The sequence below is a fragment of the Rhinolophus sinicus genome, chromosome 7, assembly GCF_057876585.1.
Source record: "Rhinolophus sinicus isolate RSI-liver-muscle chromosome 7, RSI-T2T, whole genome shotgun sequence".
Classification (NCBI taxonomy): domain Eukaryota; kingdom Metazoa; phylum Chordata; class Mammalia; order Chiroptera; family Rhinolophidae; genus Rhinolophus; species Rhinolophus sinicus.
Genome location: NC_142507.1, coordinates 7,869,599 through 7,887,081, shown reverse-complemented (window position 1 = coordinate 7,887,081; position 17,483 = coordinate 7,869,599). Strand labels below are relative to the sequence as shown.

At 40.2% G+C, this 17,483-nt stretch overlaps 1 protein-coding gene across 1 annotated transcript in view; it reads left to right on the top strand.

The window, feature by feature from the left end:
• Positions 1 to 250: 250 nt before the first annotated feature.
• The window catches only part of PI15 (peptidase inhibitor 15), a 29,737-nt gene continuing 12,504 nt past the window's right edge, over positions 251 to 17,483 (top strand). The window contains exons 1-2 of the mRNA XM_019725234.3: positions 251 to 436; positions 1,003 to 1,312. Coding sequence (XP_019580793.1) covers positions 1,040 to 1,312 — 273 coding nt within the window. The 5' untranslated portion in view covers positions 251 to 436; positions 1,003 to 1,039. The remainder of the gene's footprint in view (positions 437 to 1,002; positions 1,313 to 17,483) is intronic.

The window sequence follows — 17,483 nt, the reverse complement described above, 5'->3', positions numbered from 1 at the left end:
TTTGTATGGGAACCAGGAACTAGGAACTATTAAATGGGGAAAATTAACCACTCACAGAAAAGGTGGAAACCCAGAGAAAAAGAGGTTTGTATTTTATGGTTTGTACTTTGTAAGCTGTGGGTGTAACTCAATTTCCTCACCACCCACATAAAAAAGGTTGCCACCCAATCACTGTTTTTTTTCTATCCCAAAGCCCTCCCCTTTGATTTTGGCTAGGGGAGACCCTAGGAAAGACTGCCCTTTCTGGACGTTGCTGACTGTGACATATAAAAGCTGTTAGCTGCTCCTGTAGCCAGCAGCATTCAAACCTTGCAGACTTTTGCTCTCTGAGAGTTTGTAATAAGACACACTCCTCTTACAAGAGTTTATACTACAACCTAGCAAAGAACTTTAAATTTGTGGAAGAACAAAATACTCATTTTGGCATTGTGCAGAGGTAAGCTGTTTAGTTCAACACGTTTATTTTGCATGCATTGATTTTAAAGTAGCTCACTTCTTTTTTTTTTTTAGAAACGAGATTGGATTATTATGACTTTTTTTGTATGTGTTCTATCATTTGGTGTCCCTATCTGTCTGGGAGACATTATCAGCACATTCTCTGTTGTTACCTGTGATGCAGTTTTCCTCTTCATTCTCAAGAGGAATTGCAGTTCCTAAAGATTTCCCTCTGAAAACAAATGTGCAATAATGCATTCTGTGGTCCAGGCATTTGGGGCAAGTGACTCACATTCATTTCAGGGTTAGTAGTCCAGGCTGTGACTTCTTCTGTAGCTGTAGGAAATTCCTCTTAGGAATCTGCCTTAGAATGCCAAGCAAAATGTAAAGACGCTACTCCAGGTAGCCTTCTAGGTTTGAGAGTTGAACATGTGCTTGGATTTTCCTTTTTAGAGAAAATCAAATCCAACAATGCTCCCACATAGTGACCTGTAAATCCATACTCTCTGGCCCTATTTTTTTTCCCCTCCCTTTCACGGGCCCTAACTCTACCTTTCTGATTTAAAGCAAAGTGACCTTGGTGGCCTCTCGTCCACCCCTCACAATGCCAGCACTCTCTGCTGTCAGCAGTGTTCTCCTGGTCTCCCTTCTCTGTGAAGCAAGCACTGTCGTCTTACTCAATTCCACTGACTCATCCTCGCCAACCAATAATTTCACTGATATTGAAGCAACTCTAACAGCACAGCTAGACTCTGCGGACGTCCCCAAAGCCAGGCGGAAGCGCTACATTTCGCAAAATGATATGATCGCCATTCTTGACTACCATAACCAGGTCCGGGGCAAAGTGTTCCCACCGGCAGCAAACATGGAATATATGGTAAGAGGAACTTGTTTTCTTTAAATTTAGAGCGAGAACGCTTTATTTAAATTGTCTGTTACAAGAACCTAAAGGGTGTTTGTATAGTAGGAGATATAAGGTGCGGGGGCTTTTTACCCATTTGAACTTAGAAAGGTTCTTATGTGCCTGGTAAACTTAAGCAGTGGTTCCATCATACAATTAAAGGGTGCGGGGAGGGAGTCTTAGTACCTTTTGTGAGTCCATAACGATCGATGACTCAGGTCTTACACAAGAAACACAGATAAAGAGTGGGGTATGTTGACTGATTACATTTGGAAGGTCCACATTTAAAAAAAAAAATTCACATGGGACATTTTCTGTGCTTTGTTTATGTCACAGTTGTATCTATCAGGTAAAACATTTCTTGAACATCATGTTTTTTCAAATTATAGGTTTCACGGGCACGATCTATTCTCTGGGTCGGTGTCTGCTCCCTCTCTTGGGTAAAGCTCTTTCTGACGCTGGTCTGTTTGTATCCTCCAAGAACATGCTGACTTGCTTCTCCTGGTGATTTAGGGCTTGTCGCTCAGATCACAGGGCAGCCAGTACATGTGGATGCTGTTCCAACATTCTTCGCTCTCTCTTAAAAATAGGCTCTGTGTTTAAATCATGTTACTTAGAGAGTTAAAGGGGGGAAAAAAAGTTGGTGTTGAAAGGATAGATGTCTTTTTCAAGTTTCTTTCTTTTGGGTTTTGAATTTATGCAAGGTTATGGTTTAAATTCCAGTGCCTTCCCAGAGCACAGCGGGGAGACTATTTCAGGCTGGGAGGACCACCAGGATGGGATTTCCAAGGTGGGGCGGGGGGTGGGGGTGCCACTAACAACTTTTCCCAAGTACTGACCTGAAATTGTGGGATTTCTATCAGATTATAAATTCATCTATTTTACTCAAATAAGTTTTTTAAGTTTGACTAAATGCTGATATCAGTGTCTCAGGAAAACTAAATACTTGCCAAACATAGGAGAATCATAGTCCACAGAAGCATAATTTAGTCTCTATAAAAATGCACTTTGCCAGGACTTTTTAAAGAAAGGAAAAGAAAATGCAATCAGAGGAAAAGAAAAATGGTGTATGAGGGGCACCGTAGTCACATAATTAACAATTTGAACTCTGGAATCTGAATGTTTGGGTTCACACCCCAGTTCTAGAATTTAAGCTGAGTGAATGCATTACGTTATTGCGTTTCATTTTCATCACCTCTAAAATGAGGATAAAGGGAGCATCTGCCACATAGAGTTGTCATGAGGAACGCCTGAGTTGAGTGGCAAAGCAATCAGAGCAGAGCCTACAGCAAAATAGATGTTCAATAAACATGAGCTTCGACGGGTTTCTGGAAACTTCTGTGAAAGGTGCCCAGTGAAAACCTAGTCAAGATCTAAAAGCAGAAACAATTACACACATTGAAGAGGTGTTTCTAGGTGATGCACAGACATAGAAAGAAGAGGAACAAATACATTTCCAAAATTACCAAAAGTGATGAGAGAAGTGTGCGTAAGATTCTCTGTAAGCTCAGAAAGGTATAATGTCCAGATTGCGGGTTTAGGAACTGCTTCCTGGAGGCGATCGCACCCCTGAGACCAAGGTGAGAATCGAGACAACTGCACCAGCTTTGGAGACAAGGTCATCTGGGCTGCAGTCCTAAGTCTGCTGCTTCCTCTGTGGCCTTGCGTAAGTTCCATAAGGTCTTGAGACTCAGCTCTCTTATCTGTCCCGTGGGAGCGATAGCTTGCATAACCACCAATCGATATATAACGCGATACACTGTTTTAATGATGTTGAGGGAAGAGGGGTCACCTGGAGTAGAGGCGTAGGTGGGGTACAACCCAGTAGAAATAGATGGAAAAAAGCCACATTTTCCTAGTTATCTTTCCCCTCTGATCAAGAATTAATTCATTCCACATGCCTTTATTTAATTGCATCTATGTGCCAAGGACTTGGCTAATTGTTTCCACAAATGCTCATTTAATAGCTTACATTTCCCCTATGAGGTTAAGACTGGGATCTGCATTTTACAAGTGAGCTCACTCAGACCCAGAGAGGTAAAGCGCTAGGCCAAGGTGTATGGATTATTATCATATGGAACAGGATCGATGGGATTAGACTTTCGGCCTGTGTAATTTTAAAGCCCACGCTTCTTTTGGGAGGATCTTTTCTTTTGCAAGAACTAGCAAATGTCCCATTGTTGGAAACCCCCAGAGATGTCAGAATATCTTGTTTCCTTCTTTCAAATGCCAGTTGAAATCCTATTGTATTCATGTTCTATTTGTCCTTCCCCTCTCATTTGCTTTTTCAAACATAGTAGCTATTGCGTATGATTTATTTTGTAAGAACCAGAAACAGTGTGCTGGTGATATAGTAGATGCTTTATAAGTCTTTATACCCTTAACTTCATGAAGGGTAAGGAGCAACCGCAGCTGTTAGGACACTAAGTTCTATAAAGTAACATATGAGTGTCTCAAATTATCATGGAAACACTGCATGCCGTTAGTTCATTGGCATATATATTCATTCATCTGACATTTACTGAGCATTTACCATACGTTACGCACTTGTCTAAGCGCCAACAAAATACACTCTGGCCATCTGGGTGTGGAAGCAGACAGTAAACAAGATACATAAATAGATTACACAGTACTTTAGAAGTTAATAAGGTTCTGAAGAAAAACAAAGCAGGTTGTGGTGAGGTTGTGAAATTTAATAAGTTGGTCTGGGACTTGCTCAGTGAGAGGGTCGTGGAGAGAGGTGAGAGAGCGAGCCAGGCTGGTACATGAGGAGAGACCATTACAGGCAGAGGGAAGCACAAGGCAAGGCCCCGAGGAGGACGAAATTAATTCAGTTAGAAAAATAGGCTCAATTTAGTGAAATCATAGGGGTCTGAGTAAACTGACAATTAAAATAATTCATTGGCTCCCTCAGAGAAACACTGAGGATAATATATTATATAATAGGTAGCTCATAGGTCAGATGTGACTGCAATCTCTAGGCCAGGTAAAAATTATAGATCTCGATTAAACATGGTGACCTTTATTTTTAACTTGTTCAACATTGATTTGGATGGTGAGCAATTTGAAAATGAGTTCAGTTCCTAACCTCTACTATGTAACTCAAAACCTTGGGGCGTGTCGGTCCCTATGGCCACCAGCCACGTGTTTAAATTATTCCCATCACCAAGTGATATCACCGTGAAGCCTCATGGAAGCCGGTCTTCAGCTCAGGTCTGTTCCTGATAGCACCAGCCTTATCTGCAATCCCTCTCATCCCCAACTTTTCTCTCTGAACTTTTTCTTATGACATTGCCTCTCTTTCTAATGTTCCCTCCTTAATGCCTTCCATTACTTATAATCCTACCCTTCAAGTTTTAATCAGAAAGTTGTGTCCTTTATTTATATTTTTTATAATCCCAACCGTAATTTCTCCGTCTTTTGAAGCACCTAGTAGGTCTATCATACAGCTCTCCCCATAACAGAACTTGATTTATAATTATTTGTATATTCCTTGCAAACTTTCCAATTTTAAACTTTCAAGGTGCTAAGTCTTTGTTTATTCATCTTTGTATCACTATTTTCTTGGGCAATTTCTTGCCTATAGACAGTGATCTACCATTATTTGATGAGTTCAGTTGAAATCCTCTATGAATTGTTATATATTTATAAGTAGCATCAAGTTCCGTATTACAGTTGGCCCTCCACAACTGCAGGTTCTTCTTCATCTGCGGATTCAACCAATCACAGATCAAAATTATTTGAAAAAAGAAAAATGTTATGTTGTTGCTGATGTGTGCTCTGTAGTCAGACCTATGATGTACGGACTTTTTCTTTCTTGTCATTATTTTCTAAACAATACAGTATAGCAACTATGTACATAGCACTTACGTTGTATGAGGTATTATAAGTAATCTAGAGATGATTTAAAGCATATGGGTGCATGTGCGTAGGTGATACACAAATACGACGTCATTTTATATAACGGACTTGAGCATCCACAGATTTTAGTATCTGTCCATGGGGGTCTTGGAACAAATTCCCCATGGATAACGAGGGCTGACTGCATTATTTACATTTTAATAGAAGTTTTCTCATCATTTATAATCATATTTTATCCCATGCACCCAAAATAAAAAAAAGTTTTATATAAATTCAAAAAAAGTAATAATATAGATAGAGATTAAGATATGCAAGACACACTTCTTTACTCTTGGCTTCTGTGCTACAATTAGTTTATTGACAAATTTCCAGAGCTCCTTGGACACCAGCTGGTTTTCATTCTTGCTAAGGGCAGCTTAAACCATGACTCTAAACCACAAACCACACTAGTTTCTTAGAATAAGAATTATCCCCAAAAGAATGAAATTGTGAGACTCACACATGGAGTAAAACTTGTAGGATAGTTTCTGAATCCAAGTCGATTGACTGAATTGATTAAAAAAAAAACAAAGTCCCTTCATGAGCAGATGATATCCAGAGATTACAGAAATCTTTGTCTGTAAAGTGTAAACAAAACAGGAAAATAAAAAATAACAGGAAGAGAAACCCACTGAGCATATAAATCAGTATAACATACGGCTGCACAAGACTGATGTCATAAAAGAGTCCAGATAAATACCATGGAGATGTCAAAGAAAGAAGTGATAATCTCTAGTTGGCAAAATCCTGCAAGGCTCCTTGGACGAGAGACTTTTGAGATAGATAGGAAGGGGCAGGGTTGGCTGTTGTGGTAGGTAAAGCAGGGCATGAACAAAACCGCCAGGAGAGAGGAAAAGTTCAAGGTGGTAGCCATGTTTCTGAGGAGGCTGAGAAAAGACAGAGGATCACTTAATACAAAAGCATTAGGGAGGCTGTGGAGGCTTCAGAGCAGGGTCAGAGGTGCATTTTAGAAAGATGACCCTGGCGATTGATGGAATTTAGATTGGTAGTGAAAGCGACAGGAGTTTAGATTGGCAGTGAGTCAGCGGTGCACTTCCTGTAGGCAGAGGTGGGGGGAGCTAGGCACCGACATCTACACACAGTGACAGGTATGACCCACTGAGTGAGTGCAGTGCGTGAGATAGCGGGCTTCCCAGATGGTGCAGGATGGTGGAAAGGCAGGGAGGGGCAGCGTGACGACACGGATGGATATTAACTGGATGACTTAACAAGGAAAAGAAAAGGTGTAATGTCATTTCAGGAAGCCAAAATAGATATATTAAGAAGACAGCCTATTTCATTTGTTTGGTGCCCGAAAATGTTATTGGCAGAGCTGAAGGAATATGGCTTCCTGTGCATTTTTGGAAAAGAGAAAAAGACTAGTTACCCAGTCACAGCAGGTAGTAACATAACAGGAAGTTATGATTCGCATGAATGAATGGAGAATAGATTAATTTACCCTCAGAAATAGCCAATAAACTATTTGCCTACAATAACGTATGACTTGGGGAAAATGAAAAATGCTGATTTCGCTTATTTGGGCTTCATGTGGAAAAGAACGTAGATAATGCAAACTACTTTTTTCCTTTATTCAATAATTGACTAAATACTTGTGACATTCATCCTCGTTATTTTGTAAAACAATAAAACCATGTATTGTCTCAGATGGCACATTTCCTCTCACTTGGGAAGGATAACTCAATTTTCTTGTGATAAACATGAGAAATTTGGTGTGTCTAACCTAAATCCTCTCAATGAATGCTTTCACAGCCAGTAGAGAGCCTCCCTGGGGAAGTGAGAGACTGCTGACAGGAAGGAATTTATCCAGCACACTCGGAACTGCATTCCTGTTCTAGATGGAGAACCTTTTAAGTGTCTTGGCTTTAAGTGGAGACCGGGCACGTTTTGTACAATTTGCTTTCAAGGTGCCGGTTGCTTACTTAGTATCGCTTAGTATTATGTAAGAATGTTCAGCTCTCCATGTGTGGAGCTGGCCGAAGGTGAAGAACATTTTGTTTGTGACTATTTTGAATACAGGCTCTAAGAAGTGCAAATGTAAAAGCACGAACAAGATGTGGTTCAGAACGTCACTGTTTGACGGTCCAGAGAAAAGCTGTGAACCAATCACACAGAGGCCACAAGTAGGGCGACCTTATCTCCTAATTTTCAAACACTACTGTTTCGGTGGCAAATGATGTTTGATGTTTGACCACATACGACAGTGCAGAAAAAGAATTTTATCGTATTGCTGCTGAGTATTGTAGAACATAGTATCATATCTGTTCCATAGAGAATACGCAGTAAATATCCGTGGAACGATTGAATGAAGTCTTTTCATTTCTTCTGGGCATCCATGTAAAAAGCAAGTAGCTATGGCTCTCTGCGGGGCAAGTGCCATTGAAAATTCAATCACTCATCTCACAGTATCTATTCATATGCCTGTTACTGTGCTGAGAGGATCGAGTGGGGAGAAGAGAGAAAACCTTCGTTAGGAGGCACTGTAGACAGACAAGTAAGTGGGCTAAAGCAGAATAAATACATGGTGCTTTGGTATCACATGGGGATACCTAGCCCAGACGTGGGCTTGGGGTAGAGAGGCAGGGAAGGCTTCTAGAAGAAAATGACTTCAAATATTAAATATGACAAATAAATATAAGTTATACGAAGTTAAGGAAAGGGGCACTGTCTAGTAGGAGTGAGAGGGTGTTCCAAGAAGATGCATCGTGCATGAAGGCATGGATAAAACATCAGTGTGCCAGAGGGGAACTGGACTAATCAGGGGAATCACTTCGTAAATTATATAAATGTCTAACTGCTATGCTGTACACCTGAAACAAATACAAAATAATATTGACCGTCAATTGTAACTGAAAATAAATTAAAAGAAAATCAACGTGGCTTGGATGGAGTGTATTAAGGAAAAAGTGACGTTTGATGAGGCTGGGGAAGGCGTAAAGACGCTTGTTGTGTTTTATTCTAAGACCAAAGGAAATTCTTAAACATTTTAAGCAGGGAAGTTATATAATTAATTTGCATTTCAGAAAGGTCATTCTGGCTATGGGATGAGGAAGGGCTCAGAGAGACGCAAGTCAAGGCAGAGAGCACAGTCCAGAGGCAGTTATTTTACTTTGTGAGTCTGGGTGAGAGATAACTGAAGCCTCAATAAAGGGTAAGGCTATAGGGATGTGACAAAGTCACCTTAGGGGTCAAATCAATCGGAGTAAGTGATTTATATAATGAAGTGGAATGAGGAGTTATAGGACGAGGCAGTGAAGGAGGGCACCTTCATTTTTGTCTAGGACAGCTGGGTTTCTCTGAGCTGGAGAACACAACATACGAAGCAGCTTTTAGGGAGCCTGTGAGTGGCTGCAGGTTTATCATCCAGGGTACACATCTACAGAGGTGGAAAAACGTAGCTAGTGTGTGGGAGGGGACATTCTTTGACTACAAAGAACTTCGGATGGGAATATGCTTTGGTCATCCAAATGGAGCCCTTTGCAAAACAGGAGTAGAGTAGTGTCACGGAGACACTATGAATGGATGATTTTATGTCTGGCAATCTACTCAAGAATTTTTGCAAGGAGGTTTCATGTATTTTGTTGGTTTGTTTGTTTTAGAATAAGTGCTGAGGCTTAAATCGACATGAATGCAAATCTGTTTCAGGGGCCTAAATAGAACCAGGCCTATCTAGTCCTTCTGACACATTCAGAGTAAGGTTTTTCTGGAAACGAATCAAAAGGCTCCAGAAAAAAAGAAGTCGACCCGTCTGGCTGGCCTGGTGTCCAGCCTGGAGTTTAGTATGTCTGAAAACCATTTACGAGTCAGTCAGTGGCCATTAAATAAATAGTTCTGAACTTGAGATGCTTCACTGTCCATGAGACTTTCTGCAGAATGGTGAGGGAGGGGGGCAGGGAGGAGAAAGACTAACAGCTTAAAATGGTCAAGAAAACATGTTTGGCACAAAATACATCCTAGAGTGAGGTTTGGAGGGATGGGATTCAAATGTTCCCAGAGCACGTTACCCATTGTGTCTAAAATCAGGTACCAAGCATTTTTTTTTGACACTCATATGAAACAATGCCCAGCAAGTTGTGTTTTCAGACTAAACTTTTCATGACTCTTAAAATTTCACACCACATACTCCAAACTGAAACAGTCCAAAAATGTTACTTAAGGGCACATAGTTTTTCCTCCTAACAAGTGCATCAAATTCTTATTTTATTAAATATGGACATTCTATCGAATCTGCATCTGCATTCCGGGGAGATCATGTTTTCAGTAGGCAGTAGGTAGGCGGAAAGGCATTCAAATTCTTCTGACGGAGTCGCCAATGGCGTGTCACCAGGATATGATGTGTGTATGTGTATCACAGGAGAGTTTAGCGATCAAGAATCAGTTTTTAGATTATTGTAACATTAAAAAAAAAATTAACCACACGTGAAAATGTCATTCTGGCTGATGACTCCAGCCTTAAATGATAGTTGATGGGCATTATATTTCTCCGGAGAGGTGACAGACTCCACCCATCAATGGTCTTCAAATTTAAAGATAAAACATATGTGAAAGAGGGATTTAAGTCGTGGAATTAATAAGTTTTAAACCTTCTAAAATGTTCTCTAATTTTTATCTTCCACTGTCTGATGTTATGTGCCCTGGAAACAAACTCCTTGTTATCTATACACAATTCTGTTTCTGATTATTTAGTTGCTTTAGGGTTTATCTGCTTTCACTTTATCTGATTGCATACTTGGTGGAGATTAAAGCTTGATGTGTCTTAAACTTCAGGCTGCCAGATAAAGTGATCAAAAGGCCACCTCAATCCAGTCATCTACAGATGGGAACAGAATAAATGAGCAAAGTAAACAGAAACAGTCTCAGAGACAGAGGGAAAAAACGGATGGTTGCTAGATGGGAGGGGCGGTGGGGATGCGGGAGAAGGTGAGGGGTTAGAAAGCACAAATTGGTAACTACGATATTGCCACAGGGATATGAAAGAAAGTTTGGGGAACTCTATCAATAATGTTGTAAAGATTTTATAGGGTATCCGATGGGCACATGTCTTATTAGGGAGACCACTTCATGGAGAGTGTAGATGCCTGATCACTGCACTGTACACCTGAAGCTGAAGCTGAATAATATTGAATGTCAACTATAATTATATATCCATATATATGTATATATATAGTCAGAGGATGTGGAGTACAGCATAAGGAACAGAGTCAGTGGAACTGTAACAGCTGTATACAATGTCAGAGGGGCAATAGATTGGGGGAGGGCCACCTTGCCGGTACTTAATGTGAGGGGTATAAATGTCTAACTATTACATTGTTTTGCACACCTGAAACTGGTAATAATAATAAAAAGGCCACCTCCCACTGCTTCCCATTTTAGGCAGCTTTCTGGTTCCCTGACACCATCACCATCCTAGGGCTGCAATCCCCTGTACTACCGTGTTTCCCGGAAAATAAGACTGGGTCTTATATTAATTTGTGCTTCAAAAGACACATTAGGGCTTATTTTCCGGTTAGGTCTTATTTTCACGGAAACACGGTAGTAATATCTGCCATTAAGCATTAAGCTCAGCCTTGCTCTGCTAGAGTTGAGCTAAGTGCTCTTCAGTCACTACCTCATTTAACCTTCAACAGTCGAGAAATGGGGACACGCTCCCTCATTGAGAGACAGGAGACCTGAAGCTTGGAGAGCAGAAGTAAGTGCGCCAAGGTCCCAGAGCAAGTTAATCAAAATGACGAGGATGCAGTTCTATTGAGAACAAAGCTCATGCTTTGAAAGACCCTGCAATACACACTGCCCTTCATGTGTTCCACACCTGCTCGGTGGAATTTTCCTGCATGTGCCTCATCTGAGGACATGACTGAACATCAGAAAGTATTTTCTCTTGTGGAATCACATCCTGCTCCCTGTAGTCTCTCTTGGCCCCCAGGTAGGAACGTTCTGCCTGAGAACTGTGCTTCTGTTCTCTGAAGACTCTGAGCATATGTCTCAGGCCCTCCACCTCCAGTCACCCAGCTCTTTCTTAGCCTCAGCCCTTTTGTGCTAAACGCCTGTACACACCACTTCTAGCAGCCAGAGTACCGGCAAGGTGGCCTCTCAGGGCAGACGGCACAAAGGTATCCGCTTTCTGAAAATCCTGGCAAAGGTAAGAGCTGTGTCATTGAGGAAACAGAGAAGCAAAGTATTCCCTCACCCCTTAACGCCACACAAACACACGGGAGTGGTGCCAGTGAGCACATTTTGGGAACCAGAAGCAGTGTGACTCTGATTAAAGAAGGCCTGTCACCTGGATGTCTTCCCTGGAGGGTTCCAACATGTGTGTGCTGTTCTGACAGGGAGGTTCCTGGAACCAACGGACCTGACCAGTGCACAGTCTGAAGAGAAATGGCTTCCATTTGCTCTGCTTCTGTCTGCATCCTAGTGAGGCCGGCAGATTTGGTGGACACAGATCGTAGTCTCATGAACTAAGTCACACGTAGGTCATATATGTGTTTGAAATACAGGTTTGATGTGATTATAATGGAAACGGATTATCTCACTTTATAATTTTTTTAATCTTTTTTCTAAGACTTCAGATTTTCAGAAAGTTACGTATATAGTTCCTCCACACGTTACTTCTGATATGTCAGTTAGCAAAGCCATTTCAAGTTCCTCTGATTTCTACATAAGCGCCACAAAAACCATCTGTTTTGTCTATATTCATATCGATGTAGCCACAAACTACATGTTCCCTTCACGGGAATTGTTCTCAGAATGAATGATGTCGGCTTATTTGTAGAACAACATTCAGGGCAGTTTCTCTACCTCTCTCAACTATAATTCTGTCTTCTGTGAATACAGAGAACAAACATCCTCACAGAGTTGGGCCCCCAGTGTCTGTGACAGTGAGACACTTTCCTGATGAAGTGAGGTGTTTATTTTTATCAAACCCTGGATCAATAACAGGTGAGAGCTGAGAGGAAGGACACTGTATGGGTGCTTCTAAGTGAAAATTAATCGACGCTAAGTACCAGAAATGCCCCCTCCTTCCTAAGTCCGTCAGGCAGTGTGAGGATGTGGTAAGGAGGGCTGAATAGGGGTGAGAGAGGAGTGAGGTGGCCCCAAGTTCTGTGATCAGAATGACACAACACCAAATAAGGCGTTAGATAAGTAGAGTTACCCAGAAGAGCCCAAAACCACTTTCCAGGTCCACACTCAACTCCCCAACTCTGCAATTTTGATCCAGTAGGTCCAGGGTTGGGCCCGGCATCTGCCTTCTCAAACGTTCCCCTGGAGGCCCAGGAGTAATTTCCAAGGTGCGGACGCTAAAATGTGCTGTGAGAACTATCTCAGGTCGTGGTTCAGGACACAAAACTGAAATGAGGAAAGGATCCTGTGGCCAAGTATCCGCTTATTTATCAAGAGACTATGTGCTGAGAGAATTAATAGGTTAAACCAGAAGAAGAGTTCTTCCAGCGATCATTTCTATACTATCACAAAATTTCACTTGAATATTCATTCAGCACCTGTGAGCCCTGGGGGTGAGGTACAGATGTACGCGACACGGAGTGACGTGTGTACTTGACTGACGAAGGACGCTTCAAAAGAAGCCAACTTTTAAAAGCATGGGATTCGTTTGGAGCTTCTTTATGATAATAATGCATCACATGCATTATACATGTGAAGTATTATAAAACAATGAATTTCTATAGTGCGTTATAATTTGCAATTATTCATTTATTTTGTTTGCTAGTGTTTTTGTTGCCTGTCTCTTCTCTGAATTACAAAGCAGCATCCACGTCAGTCTTGCTTACTGCTGAAGTCACAGTGAAGCCCAATAAATATTCATTGACTGGCTGCCTCGATGAATGAATTACCTAGGATTCTATTGATTAATCTGGAAATGTGCATTTCTTGCATTTTCCACCATGGAGGACAAAGCAGTGGTCCCCATGTGATAAGCTTATTGTAAGGAGGTTTGGCATAAACATAGCTCCAGGGTCCCTCTTTCCTGCCACCATCCATGGATATTAAGAGTGAAGATGATATATCTATGTAAGTGTAATGGTGATAATAATACCTTATATCAGACCCTGTAAACCGTAGGCCCATCAACCACTCTAATTAGCAGGTTATGTTTAATTTGCTCTGCGTAGGTTTGAGCTGTCCAGAACTTCACATTTTAAAAAATTATTTGTCAACATGTAAAAGTTGATACATTTCACACCTACACCAGGATTTCTAGATAATTCTGACAAGAGGTAAGGTCTAGACATGCTGAGCCCACTTCCTCCTTAGCAGCAATGGCTTCCAGAGGAGTAGCCTCTTTGAATGGGGCCAATCCACTCATTTCTGAGTCTCTCGCTCTTTTTTCTAGCTTCACATTACTGTCCAGAGACCAAGCAACAGTTGCATTTTGTCATCTTACACCCAATCCTACTTTATTCTCTTGATTACTAGACCATCCTCCCAGTGCAATCCTTTGAGTTTGATTATATTTACATAGTGTTCAGCGTTTTCAAAGCATTTGACGGATGTACCGTTTCACAGTGCTGATTTAGCTGTGCATAGAATTAAAACACTGAAAAATGTTCTTTACTTTCTCTGCACCAGTCTGATTTAAATACTCTTATCCCAAACTCTGAAGTTTTTCTTTTATCCATGTCTTTATTAATTCATATATTAAGGCTTTATATATATGAGGCACTCCCTCAGTTTGAAGTGCCTTTCAATAATCCAGATAACAAATGACAGTGGTTTGACCAAGGTGGTGGCACTGGTGGTTATCTTCTGGATATACAGCATTTTGAAGGTAGCATCAACAAGATTTGCTGACAAAGCAGATAAAGATTATGAAACAGAAACATCGAAGATGAATATGAGATTTATAGCCTGAGCGACTGCAACAGCAGCCTGTAAACATCTCTAAAGGGTCAGGTAGTAAATACATTCAGCTGTGTAGGCCTTATGGTTTATGTTGCAATGACTTAACTCTGACTTTGTAGCATGAAGACAACCGTAGGTAATATATGAACAGGCAATGGGTCAGATGTGGTGACTCCTGAGCTAACAGATGGGCGATGCCATTCGCTGATAGGAGAAGACTGCAAGACTAGCTGGTTAAGTGGTGGGGACTGGGGTAGGGTTGTGAATATCTGGAGCTCAATTTTGGACAGTTAAGTAGAGGGTTAAAGTAGGTGGGTGGATAACTTAGTCTGGAATTCAGCTGAGAGTTTTAGAGAGATAATTTGGAGTGATAATACCATCAGCGTATACGTGGTATGTCAATCCATGAGACTGGATGAGGTTATGTAGGCAGTGAATACAGACAAAAAAGAAAAGAAAAAGAAAGAGAGAGAGAAGTGGGCATGACCTAAGCCCTTCCAACAGGTTGAGGTTGGAGAGATGAGGAGGGTAAACATGGGGAATCAGCACCCAGAGAAAAACAAGGCAAGTGTGAGACCAAGGCCTGGGGGGTGTCCAGGAGGAGCCAGAGACCAGGAGCTGCTGGTGGACCAAGGAGGTGGGTGATCAGGAAATGACCACAGATGAGAGCCGTTGGGTAGAGTGGCGGTGGGGTGGAAACCGGCCTGGGGAGGAGGGGGCTCAAAAAAGAATGGAAGAAAAAAATTGGAAATTCTCAGTTAAGACGACTCAAAGAATTTCATTGTTATAACAAGGAGAAGAATAGCACAATAATTGGAAGATGAAAAGGGGTTAAGGAAGTGTTTTTTTTTTGTTTTTTTTTAAATAAATATATGCTGTTGGAAATGATTCCCTCTAAAACAGTGCACTTTACACCATCTCTTTATAGAAATTTATCTTTTTCACCTACAGGAAAGGTGGTACTCATCTTTTAAACATTTAAGAGACACTTGGATCCCACTTTGATATTTTGTGAAATAATGTGGTCCCATATTTTAAGTTATTTTTGTAGCTTGAGGGAATTTGTTTTATCAAGTTCTTTTAACTCTCCACTTCTCTTATAAAGTACAATCAGTTTAATATCATGCAATTAATCTAATCAACACCAGAAATCGCCCATATGAAGGCCTTTTCTCTTCCTCTGCCCTGGTCCACCACACACATCTGTCTCCAGTCTTACTCACTCCTGCCCCCTGGTCTGGTCAACACTGACTCTTGTATATTCAGCTCTGAGTTTCCTTTATTGGCATTTCACAGGCGTTTCTACCTAATGGGAATAAACCCACCAATTTCAAAACAGAACCGCAATCATGCCCATGATTTAAAGCGGTTTTAAAGTGTTTTAAAAGCTCTTGGCTGCCCTCGGGGGAAATAATTTTGTCATCACTTAATTTCTTTTTAATGGTGCTTTCTCACTTCTGTAAGTCAGCACTTCTTTTTCAATCTAAACCAGAAAAAGACCAAACAGTCCCAGCAAAATTATTTTTGAAAAAACTCTAAAACTTGTCTATCTGAATTGACTTTATTTTTTATCTTAATATACAAGAAATGGCCACAAAAATGTCCAAGAAAATAAATGTCTACAGCACATGCCTTACTGTATCCAAAGCCACTGCTGTCATAGCATCCGTGCCAATAACCAGTTTAGAAATATGTCTCCAAAAATCCAAAGTGTGATATTTTCATTTAACATTGAAGGCAAATATAATGAAATGCATATAAAAAATAAAATAAGTGGCGTTCATACGAATAATGAGGTCACCAAAAGTTCAGAGTTTTAACGTCTCAAAGTCCTCTATACTGAAATCATTTGGTACTTTTATATAATTACAGGCATTTTAATAAGTAAATATACCACAGTTTTATAAGGGTACAGAATACTAAGTCTTTTTCCATATCTAGAAAGAAAATATTTAAAAGTGAAAAAAAAAAAAAAAAAAAAAAGGAGTCCATGTGCATAATAGATTTTTCAAGAGGTCACTTTTGTTTTTAAAAGTAATATTCCTGGTTCTTCCTCAATTTAGCTTCAATTTATGGATCTTTTGTTCTATTCATAAATCTTGTGAGCTTTGGCAATCACATTTGTTTAATGTCTGTTACTAATAAATTTAATCAATTAAATTTCTTAAACTACATTTACAGTTTTAATATATTTGATTTGTTAAAAGTATTTCAATTGATTTACTGAAAATAATGTCCGTATATTTAAATGTCTTAAAAGTCTAAGAAATACAGTGCCTCTAAAGTTCTAAATTTTGCAACACTGTTTAAGAAATTTAACAAGGTTTCTTATAAAATTCAATTTAAAATCACAAGTATAAATAATGACTCATTGATATATTTATGCTGAAATTACAAGACTAACCTGTGGCTTGAATGGGCCTCATTCTGTTAACCATCACAAGTCTTAATAATGTCAAATATGCACAGGTTCCTTTTTAATACCTTAAATTGGATTCTTTCAAACACTTCTACATTTAATTCTTATGTTTGGAATTAAAAGATGAAAAAAAAAAAAGGCAGTCTGTCATTTCAATGTTGGACATATATTCCCAAGTAATTTTTAGATGTCTTTCAGTCTGACTGTCTTTCTTATCCAGAGATATCGAGTGGGATTTAAAAGGGAGCTTCAGGTGTCAGTGTGCTCCCTGACTCTGTCTGCCAACACATGGAAATGGCAGATACAGCGACCTCATCCCCGGCTGGCCCATCTTATTCTCTAATTCCGCTGCCCACTTAGGAAAGTCAACAACCTTCTTCCATGCAGCAAAATTCTTTGACTCGATTTTGTATTTCTTTGGCTCAAGTTCTCAAGACCTCTGAATTTGATGAAAATTGTATTCTTTTCCCATCCTTCCTATCTCTGACAGCCACAAGTCTTTTAGAAATCTAAGTGACAGTTTGAATTCTGGCTATTGCTTGGGGCTTAGTCCAACCATGTGGTTGCCATATCCGAGGTGCTGACTTTACAAGCAGAACAGCTCAGGGTGAACAGTTTAGTCCAACGCTAAATCAATCAATTTATGAGATGACCAACTAAATGGCCCTGAACAGCAAAGAATGGAAGAAAACCATTGGGGGACAAGAGGGCAAATCTGCAAGCATATGCTAGCACTAGCACGGACACTGTGTTAGGCCATCTTTATTTTGTGATTTGTGTAATTTAATCACAATTAAATTACATGCTCCTGTTAGCACAGCATCTAATTCCTATTAGGTCCTGTAAACATTTCTGCGTATCTATGCATTATATTCTTAAATTTTTGCCTCATTTTTAGGAGGCAAGATCAGATTTTAAGCGTTTACAGCTAAATTATCTGTCAAAGTATCT